The sequence below is a fragment of the Haliotis rubra genome, unplaced genomic scaffold, assembly GCF_003918875.1.
Source record: "Haliotis rubra isolate DU_JTF1 unplaced genomic scaffold, ASM391887v1 Scf1008, whole genome shotgun sequence".
Classification (NCBI taxonomy): Eukaryota; Metazoa; Mollusca; class Gastropoda; order Lepetellida; family Haliotidae; genus Haliotis; species Haliotis rubra.
In genome coordinates this window covers 249,359-259,609 of record NW_025764902.1, presented here as the reverse complement: position 1 = coordinate 259,609, position 10,251 = coordinate 249,359, and the positions used below count along the sequence as shown (strand labels likewise).

Below are 10,251 nucleotides of genomic sequence, written 5' to 3'. Positions count from 1 at the left end.
AAGTCCCCGAGTTCCGTTTTACATTCAGTAACATATATAAGAATGCTGAGTCACCTGCAAAAGAAATATTTCGTCCGAAACACAAAAACTGAAGGTCGATATGTTGTAAAACAAATGTATTTTCCAAACAATTTTTTTCATAAACGTCAGAATTTCTATACTTTACACCGTAGTCGTAATTATAGATTATCTGACTGCATTTTCCGGTTCATCCATCTTTTGGGTTATTTACAGTATTGTGGTATTGCTGTGCAGCGTCAGGCTAAATGTTTATATATTCAGGAATATAGTGTAAATAGCGGGTGCTAATGGTAGGGCGGGACAGGCTTAACCTTTTCACGAACAACTGGTGTCAACACTGATTTCAGTGATCCATTCATATAATGCTCACATGTATTTTCCCCGTTACACCAAACGGAATTGGTTTCTGAGGATAGTCATGACTCGGTATACTTTTGCAGAGACAGTCGATATTGAATATTCCTCACTGAATAAACATCTAAATGGATGCTGCAGCAGACCTCATTTGCACGTGTTTATTTGCACACATCCTGCCAGGACCTACCAGGAACTGAGTCTCTGTCAACTTGATGTAGAGGACTGACGTCACGTGTGGTGTGAGCACGGGGTTGGAAGACCTCACTTCAGCTCCCCATGACCCCTCAGCAGTATTGTAGATGACGGTATAGGGCGACCAGCGAGCAGTCAGAACAAACACCACATTACTCTTGCGTACAGATATATTGTAGGGCTGAAGATAAGATGATTGTATTCACCAGATATAACACGACGACACAAACGTTGTCTGTTATTTGTATTCCTCTTAGATGAGGTATTAGCTGGTTATCAGTTTGTATCCAGTGATCATCATGAGCATCAGTCGTGTATTTGTGACACGATAACAATCATCAACCAAGTTGCTCGACAAGCATGAGTTGCTAAAGTCCAAATATTTCGTGCCTGGCTATGGATCATTGCCCATACACCCCTTCTCTATTACTAACAACCTGACTTTAAATGGTAGACATTTTCCGGTGTTAATCATACATAATTCAGACCTGTGTCTGTCTTCTCATCAAATCATATCAATTTCTAAACGCATCATTACTCACAGGCCCCGAAAGTTCCACATGCATTAAACAACACATCAATCAAAATGCTGATGATTGTGAACTTCACAAACACCTACATGTTGAGTAAGTTTCGTTTCAGCGATATACCTACAAGCTGACCCCACCTGCGGCTGCCTCCACGATAATCTCCGCACCACTGGCCAGGGGAGCAGGGAGAGGCGTCCTGAATACTCGCACCTGTTGTAAAGAAGACAGTGAGCAGGTGTGTGTTATATAACAACTAGACAGGGAAGCAGGGAGAGACGTCCTGAATACTCGCACCTGTTGTAAAGAAGACAGTGAGCAGGTGTGTGTTATATAACAACAAGACAGGGGAGCAGGGAGAGACGTCCTGAATACTCGCACCTGTTGTAAAGAAGACAGTGAGCAGGTGTGTGTTATAGAACAACAAGACAGGCGTGTAAAATGTTATGCAGAACTGTAGCAATATGTATGCTTTTCTTTCAGTGCTTTATCCTGACGAAGTAAAGTAAACCCTTATGACACGTATATCATCGTATCTTTTGGGTCTTTGTAAAACTAGATTGATTTATAATTACGGTACAGTTCTTATCGGCCATCATTGTATTTACAGTAAGTTAACATGAAAAACATGAAGTGATGTATGTGTTGGAGGACGTGGACATAAATGTGTTAAGTTTCCAGACACATGTCACTGTACCGGGTCAATCCAGAGGGTCTGCATGCACCGTCCTATATCTAAGGGTACGTTGTCATGGAAACATTTGCCTGACGTGGTCGGTAGATAGGAGAATCCGTTGGAGCAGGTGACATCCTCGTGGGTCTCGTTCCTCATCACCGAGAGTGCATTCAGGATCCGGAAGTCGCTGCAGGCAACTAAACACAACACAGATTCTACATCAGTCTCATCATGAACTACTTGTTGACAATTCCGACCTGTCAATACAGGATACCATGCTGAAACAGTTATTCAGTCTTTGTTTTTCTGCTGTTACATAAGCTGTACCTGTTGGATATTGGGCAGATATATCCTCAGCAATCAATGCCCTTTTGTACAGTGACTCACGTCCATGAAGTGGTAACATCTTGAATGTGGCACTGAAGAACGGTGTTGTATTTGTATTACATTGTTTCTGTTAATATTCATCGCAGGACATTGCTGTGCTGGTTACTATATTTAGGCAGAGACCATATATATAGTATATTATATGGTCTCTGATTTAGGATTAAAGACAAGCCTGGTGTGGAAATTCCAAGGTCTGTAGAAAATGCCAGAATACAGAACTTTGCTGTATATACAAGGGGAGCCAGCTCCCGCCTCATCTCCGGTTACATCTCAAATTACACGAACATCACTTTTCGCCCAGGGTTCCTAGCAACCACTAACAGCTTGTCTTTATATCTGCTGTTATAGAATACTGCCTGTGCATTTGAACTCTTATTAAAATTGGAGCTTCCTCTCTATTTTGTAGTAGTTCTTAGTAGTATGATTTGTAAACTTAGATACGTTGAAAATACAATTGCTAATTATCCCACATTTCTTTGTTGCTTGTTTCCCAGCGAGTTCCCCATTTTCAGTTATTTTTAGGATTCTAATAAATTGTAGATGTAATGTGGCAAATGAATAATAGGATACACTACGCTTGTGACGAACTCAGAGGGAGCACTAGTTTCAGTTCGTTATAACCGTGGTTCGTTATAACTGTTGTTCGTTATAACTGTGGTTCGTTATAACTGTGGTTTGTTATACACCTTTATGCACAAAATGCACGGATCGACAAAAACACTGTCCACACTGTCGTCAGTTTCTTCTACAAGTGTTCTGTTTTGAATGTTGTTAGCCGTATATTGATCTTAACTAGTTCTTGGCAGTTCTGAAATAAACGCATCTACAGACAGAATCGATGTAGATTGTAACCTTTTTACGAAGCTCAGAAGGTACCAAACATCTTAACGATCTCATCAACACATTGTGTAGACTTATTGTTGCAATAAACATGCATGCATATCCAATTTGTAATGGTCCATTTATTATACCGAGTGGTTTGGATTAATTATTATCTCATGTATTGTGAACAGAGAGTGGAATGCTGAGGGGGCTATTCTGACTGGTTCATGCAATGGTTTTCCACGCTTTAGACGACAATATGTCTGACGCTTAATAGCACAAACATGGTAAAAACTCTAGTACATCATCCTATATAAGAGATGAAGTCTTCTTAATTAACGCCAGGCTACAGACGCCAGAAACCAGACTGAAACCACCTGACTGCAGATCAATGCAGATTCATGCCAACACGTTCTTAAACAAGGAGTGTACGTTATACTGGCAGATATTAAAACAGACGCAACCAAATATTATGTACGTTCAGCAAGTGAGTGCGTGCGTGAGTGAGTGATTTTAGAACACATCGGTAGCATTTCAGTCATATCGTGACTAAATCAAGTTTGATTGATAGTAATTGAAAGTACATTTTAAAATAATGCAAACGATGGACAGTAAAACAACTAGATTATCACAGATATAAATTTGAAACTAGTAATTAAACATTTTAACTTTTGATGACAATAGATTGCCAACAACTGAAGGTAGATCACCATACTACTACTGATAAAAATAATGCATTTCTGTAGCACCTGATATCAAACTGAAAGCTGCTCAGCAGTGCATTACATAAATACTAACATGAATCATCACAGAAGTTAAAATGTCTTGGAGAAAATGTTTTCATGGATTGGCGGAAAAAGTCAGTTGAGTTTGCAGATCTGCCTTCAAAAGGGACACTATTCAACAGTGCTGGGTCTGCCACAGAGAAGGCATGACCAGCGAGCTGAGATCTAATGACTGGGACAGGGAGCTGTGACTGTACTGGGGACCGGCGGTTTCGTGGTGGAATAGAAGGAGTGAGGAGTTCCTTCAAGTAGGTCGGGACTGTCCCACAGTGAAGAGCAGAGTAGGTTGGGGCTGTCTCACAGTGAAGAGCAGAGTAGGTCGAGGCTGTCTCACAGTGAAGAGCAGAGTAGGTCGGGGCTGTCTCACAGTGAAGAGCGGAGTAGGTCGGGGCTGTCTCACAGTGAAGAGCAGAGTAGGTCGGGGCTGTCTCACAGTGAAGAGCAGAGTAGGTCGGGGCTGTCTCACAGTGAAGAGCGGAGTAGGTTGGGGCTGTCTCACAGTGAAGAGCAGAGTAGGTCGAGGCTGTCTCACAGTGAAGAGCAGAGTAGGTCGGGGCTGTCTCACAGTGAAGAGCGGAGTAGGTCGGGGCTGTCTCACAGTGAAGAGCAGAGTAGGTCGGGGCTGTCTCACAGTGAAGAGCAGAGTAGGTCGGGGCTGTCTCACAGTGAAGAGCAGAGTAGGTCGGGGCTGTCTCACAGTGAAGAGCAGAGTAGGTCGGGGCTGTCTCACAGTGAAGAGCAGAGTAGGTCGGGGCTGTCTCACAGTGAAGAGCAGAGTAGGTCGGCGCTGTCTGACAGGGAAGAGCAGAGTAGGTCGGGGCTGTCTCACAGTGAAGAGCAGAGCAGGTCGGGGCTGTCTCACAGTGAAGAGCAGAGTAGGTCGGCGCTGTCTGACAGGGAAGAGCAGAGTAGGTCGGGGCTGTCTGACAGGGAAGAGCAGAGTAGGTCGGGGCTGTCTGACAGGGAAGAGCAGAGAAGGTCGGGGCTGTCTCACAGTGAAGAGCAGAGAAGGTCGGGGCTGTCTCACGGTGAAGAGCAGAGAAGGTCGGGGCTGTCTCACAGTGAAGAGCAGAGTAGGTCGGGGCTGTCTCACAGTGAAGAGCAGAGTAGGTCGGGGCTGTCTCACAGTGAAGAGCGGAGTAGGTCGGGGCTGTCTCACAGTGAAGAGCAGAGTAGGTCGGTGCTGTCTCACAGTGAAGAGCAGAGTAGATCGGGGCTATCTCACAGTGAAGAGCAGAGTAGGTCGGGGCTGTCTCACAGTGAAGAACAGAGTAGGTGAGGGTCAGAATTGTGAAGAATACACGTTTCTGGATTGGGAGCCAGCGAAGATGTTTCAGGATAGGTGTGATATGCCCATGCTGTCTGGTACGGGTAATGACTCTGAATACTTTGTTCTGGACTCCTTGTAGATGTGTGATGGCTCCAGATCCTAACAGGAGAGCAGTATTCCAGATAGGATGTGATATATACATGCACAAGAGTTTTGGTGGTATCAACATACAGGTATCTTCTAATTTTTCAGATGGCACAAAGTTTGAAGTTTGTGGTTCTGTGATTCTTTAGAACTTGAGTCTTGCTGCACATACACCTGTCCATTTGAACACCCAGCTTCCTGCCAGATGTGGAAGGTGCTGCGGAAGATAATCCAACCGAGAGCGTGTGTCTTTCAGTTTATTACGTTCGTGGGGCGTCCCGATCATGAGAGTTCAGTTTTGTCACTAGTGAGTTTATGAACGTTTGATGACATCCAATTATGAATTTTGCAAACACGTTCCTCTAGCTGTGAAATTCTTTTCCTGATATTTAATGTCAATGTACAGGAGTTTGTCATCAGCATAGCTATGGAACTGGAGTGAGTACTGTCGAATAATGCCACCTAGAGGTTTTGTGTAGATTGAGAAGGAGAGGGGCCAAAAACCGACCCCTGTGGAACCCCGCACTTCAATTCCTTGTTGTCTAATGTGACACCAGCAACTAGGACGGACATGGACCTCTCATCAAGATATGGCTCAAGTCATGCCAGAGCTGTTCCTTTAATCCCAAACGTGTACCGGATGTCAAGATGTTGTCTACTGAGTCAAAAATGACCAATCCCTCTTGAAGCATTATGGCACCATGCGAGTGTCCAGGGAGCATCTGATGACTGAACATGCATGCAGTGACATAATAGCCACGCTGGAACTGGGCCAAGAGAGCAGGATTTACAGGGTGCTGTCCGAACTATGCTGGTCACATCCAGTTCACTGACAGGAATGAACCCCTAAAGGGTGGTACCACTGAACTCTGTGTCGTCTGACAGATTGTCCTGATGAGACTGTTGGTTTGAAGTTTCCGCACATTCTCTGGAAACAAAACAACCAAGCGATTAGCATGCAGGTTGGAATATGAATTACACCTTCCAGAACAGGCTTCCCTGACTTCTGCTAACTTCTTCACGATCGAAAAATGCTGTTTGGAGTTGTGTCTGTTCTCACTGATGTTGTCCTTTATGACAGAAAGTTAGGATTTCTCGATGGGTACCTTAACATTACTGCGAGCATGTAGGAAGCTTGTCTGTGGACCACAAGTTTGGTATTCCGCCAGGTCCTCTCAGCTCGTCCTCGTTCATGCTTTGCTGTCAATACTCGTATGTCCTTGTTAATCCTGGCTAATTTAGGCTACATGATGATATTAGCAGTTCTTACAGGAGCATGTAAGTCCAGAATTTCCCTCATTGCTTCGTGGTATGCTACTGCTCTCTCGTCAGCTCTACCTTCACATGAGGATGTTACACCAAGGATTGGTTGACTCTCGTCAGCACTACCCTCAAATGAGGATGTTACACCAAGGTTTGGTTTACTCTCCAGATACCTTCTCACATCATTGTGGAATTTGTCAACATCAGTATTGCGGGTCTTTCTGTACGTAATTGATTTCCGTACAGGCACTGTGTAAAGCGCAAAACAAACTTGAATGATCAACTGATAACAGCAAGGTGTCAGCCTTAATGATGACTGGGTTTAAAGTATGTCCGCTACACTACTAGGGTGCGTGGTGACTTTCTGTATGGACCTCAGCTGGATCTACACCATCTCTTCTGATGTTAGCAATTTCGTTGATCAAGGATGGACTTCTGGCCCCTCCCATAGGACAATACCTTCAAAATTATTTAACCGCCAGAATGGCACCTCCGTCAATAATCCCAAATGATAATGTTATGCTTACTTTACAGCATTTTCAAAATGTATCTAGTGGTTTTAATTCTGAGAATCTGAGCATAACATTAACACCAATTTTCGAACAGGCGTGAGGAAATCTGCGTAACTTTAGTAGTTTTGAGAACACCTGTCCGTGCAGTGTAGACTAAGTTGGAGGAGATGGAAATCAGGACATATCTAATTTGAGACACTAATTTTCGAACTCATTTAGATCGTTACCAGTTACTAAGTGTAACTTTCAGGCCCTCAACTTTAGTAGTTCTTATGAAAAATAGCCCCATTGAGAAGTGGCCGTGACAGGAGATAATTAGACTTCCAAAATGACACTCAGAGCAACTTCTCTGCGTATTTTTTTGAAAAGTTGGACTGAAAAAATAGTGAGTTAAAATGTAACCTTCATTTCAAGCATATTGGGGCGGTGGCGTAGCCTAATGGGTAAGGGTCCGCTCGTAAGGCGGAAGAATTTCCCACATGGGTACAATGCGCGAAGCCTATTTCTGGAGTCCCCCCACCTTAATATTGCGGGAATACTGCTAAAAGTGGCGTAAAACCATACTCACTCACTCACTCACTCAAGCATATAGCAACCCTCACATGTTAGGGCCTTATTTCCTGTTTTTGCCACCTGCATATACCACATGTTATAAATATATGGGCTCTAACTGAAGATGGAGGAATAAGTTTTGTACTGACAAGGTGACACACAAATCGTTTGAAATGTTGAACTGATATAACAGTTAGCTGACATGTAAAGTGGCATAGGCATTATTTCAATCATATAGCGACACAGACATATTAGCAACAAACCAAACCATTTATTCTGTATTTGTGTTGAGGCCAGGTGCGTTTGTCCCATGCATATATAACATGTTATAAATATAAAACGTCCAAAGGAACACCCAGTCTTACACACCCGTGTGGTGTAAAGGAAATAAAAGCAGTAAAAAAGTATATAGATAGAGCACTGAAAATCGGTCGTTGAGACCAGCTATTGGCGAAAGGATACGGCATGCCCTTGTCTCCTGGTACCGCCCGCCATTCACAAAAATTTGCCTAAAACTGGAAACATATTTTGCCTGACGCTACACATCAGTACACCTGCCATGCACAGGTAAACAAACCAGATAATCCAGTGATCGACGTGCCGGAAAATCCAGTGAGATAATTTAAAATTCAGACTGTTCAGACGATCGGGAAATACATTTGTTTTACAACACATCGGTTATTTAATGCAATAGATTCTACGAAAAGGAAAACAACGCATATTGTGGCAATAATATCTTCATTACAATATTATGAAGGGACGTTATTAGGCTTGAAACAAACGTGAATTTCCTCTAAAAATCCAACAATTTTTCAGATCTCTGTGCCTTTGGTTTGTAAAAGCAACATTTGATGCAAAAGTAATAAATATTTAAATAAACAAGAACAATAAATAACATAACCCCTTTGACTTCTGTAAGGTCCAGTGAATCTGTAACATGTGAAATTTCAGGTGGTATATTTCTATTGAAATATCCAGTACACGTTGATTAACAACAGTATCCCTAACTGCGTTGTCCGATGCTGATAATGTCAATCACTGGATTGTGTGGTCAAATATCTACAGATTGACATCACGTTGCCAGAATATTCCTGAGCCGGGTGTCAAAACAAACAAAGATCCTAACTTTCTAGGAGAATATGAGTGAATACCATGTCAATCATCCTAACAAAATATCCTAACTGCAAAGACCGATACACCTCATGTCAGTAACTAACTTGTGTGGTCCAGATTCAGTTATGTGCTATTTGTATAGCAGGATTAGGGATGGGTACAACTGAACAAACAAACACAGACCATGTATTACTATGTGAATACCACCAGAACGACATACAGCATTCGTTACCTGTATAATACTGCCAGCCTGCCTCTTGTTCACCCCCAGTGATGACGGATGAATAGTACGACCGGCAACGTTGAGACGCTGGATTGTGCAGTACCATGTTGCACTGCAGATTACGAAGACACCACCACAAGCATGCAGGTTTGTCAGGAACACTGCGTTCAGCGATGAAGGTGTCATTGAACATTTGTCCATCCAAACTTCCATGATGGTTAAATGTCAGAATGCCACATGACTGTGAACCTAAACTGTAAGTCATGGTGATGGCGAGAACTAGATGAACAACTTCCCACACAGCCATGCCCTTGCTTCTTGATTCTGGGAATAAGTCCGCGTAGTTAGATAGTCTGTATTAATCGATGGTATGACGTAAGTATTGACCACACGCTGGGTTACGTTTTAAATAAGTTACATGGCTCTGTTCACAAACCGATCACTGATTCAGTTATTGCGTGATTATCATTGAGGAGAAACGTCCTTGCCATAACAATCTGCAAAGATATGTTTTATGTTTTAATAAGTTTCACTTAATGAACGGACGTCTGACAATGAGGTGCACTGCTTGGCATCAATAGTGGCAGGTTCGATTATTAAATCTTTTTTGTTGCAGTCTTTCAAGCTGCCGGAGTACTTGTTCTGGTGCCGCCATTGTGGTCTGCATTAAGTAGACAAGAGGGTTGATGACAAAGTACTTCCTGGTAAAGTCTTCATCGTGACAAACACATGCACCACAATAAACAAGTAACAAAGTCCGTTTGTGTAATATATAGAGGGTCAATTTCAGCTGTGAAAGCTATCCAGGAAAATACATTCTGAAAGTGAACACCCGTAAGAAACTACGAAAAACATGCAGAAGTAATGATTTATTTTCATACGTACAAATATGCAAATCATTACTCGGAGAAGGAGATGGGCTGAGAAATAGTTCATGCAGGAGTCAGATTGTTACATGGTAACGAAAGAGTGCCCAATCAATCATTTACCTGAGCCGTTTGTACGATTCCGCCTATATTATGTGCATGGGAGATAATGCAGTGTAATATTTTTTTACGGCGATGTTACACCAGTGTAATGGTTTACAAGTATGATGTCACAATGCTAATCCCCTGTCACAATGGCATTAGACCTTGCTTGACTCGCGTAAAGCTGACTCATCACACTGTAGGCAGTATCTATCTATTTATGTTAGAGAGTTATAAACAGAACACTTAACCCGCTTCCTTGGGATACCAATTTTCGCTCGTTTGATACCAACTCATTAACTCGTTTAATAAAACTGGTATTCCACGGAAGGTCGTTTAGTATCCTCTATCTATCACATTACACAGTATCTAATTGTGTAAGTCTTTTGAGATGGGCTTTTTCACTAAGCATGAAGCACTTACTGCATTTGTTTACATT

At 42.5% G+C, this 10,251-nt stretch overlaps 1 protein-coding gene across 1 annotated transcript; it reads right to left on the bottom strand.

Moving 5' to 3' along the window:
• Positions 1 to 917: 917 nt before the first annotated feature.
• Positions 918 to 8,962, bottom strand: LOC124268081. Its single transcript, XM_046703103.1, has 3 exons — positions 8,854 to 8,962; positions 1,795 to 1,970; positions 918 to 1,310 (listed from the first exon to the last, which is right to left on the bottom strand). The coding sequence occupies exons 1-3, from the start codon at positions 8,948 to 8,950 to the stop codon at positions 1,221 to 1,223; spliced, it is 363 nt and encodes a 120-aa protein (XP_046559059.1). The 5' UTR covers positions 8,951 to 8,962; the 3' UTR covers positions 918 to 1,220.
• Between the last annotated feature and the right edge of the window lie 1,289 nt (positions 8,963 to 10,251).

Bases quoted from the DNA above. Each gene is read 5' to 3' on its own strand.
- LOC124268081 (XM_046703103.1), bottom strand. From the start codon at position 8,950: ATGGTACTGCACAATCCAGCGTCTCAACGTTGCCGGTCGTACTATTCA. The intron at 1,971-8,853 runs GTAACGAATGCT...TGTTGTGTTTAG, and splicing joins AGGCTGGCAGTATTATACAG to TTGCCTGCAGCGACTTCCGG. The intron at 1,311-1,794 runs GTACAGTGACAT...TCTTTACAACAG, and splicing joins AGACCCTCTGGATTGACCCG to GTGCGAGTATTCAGGACGCC.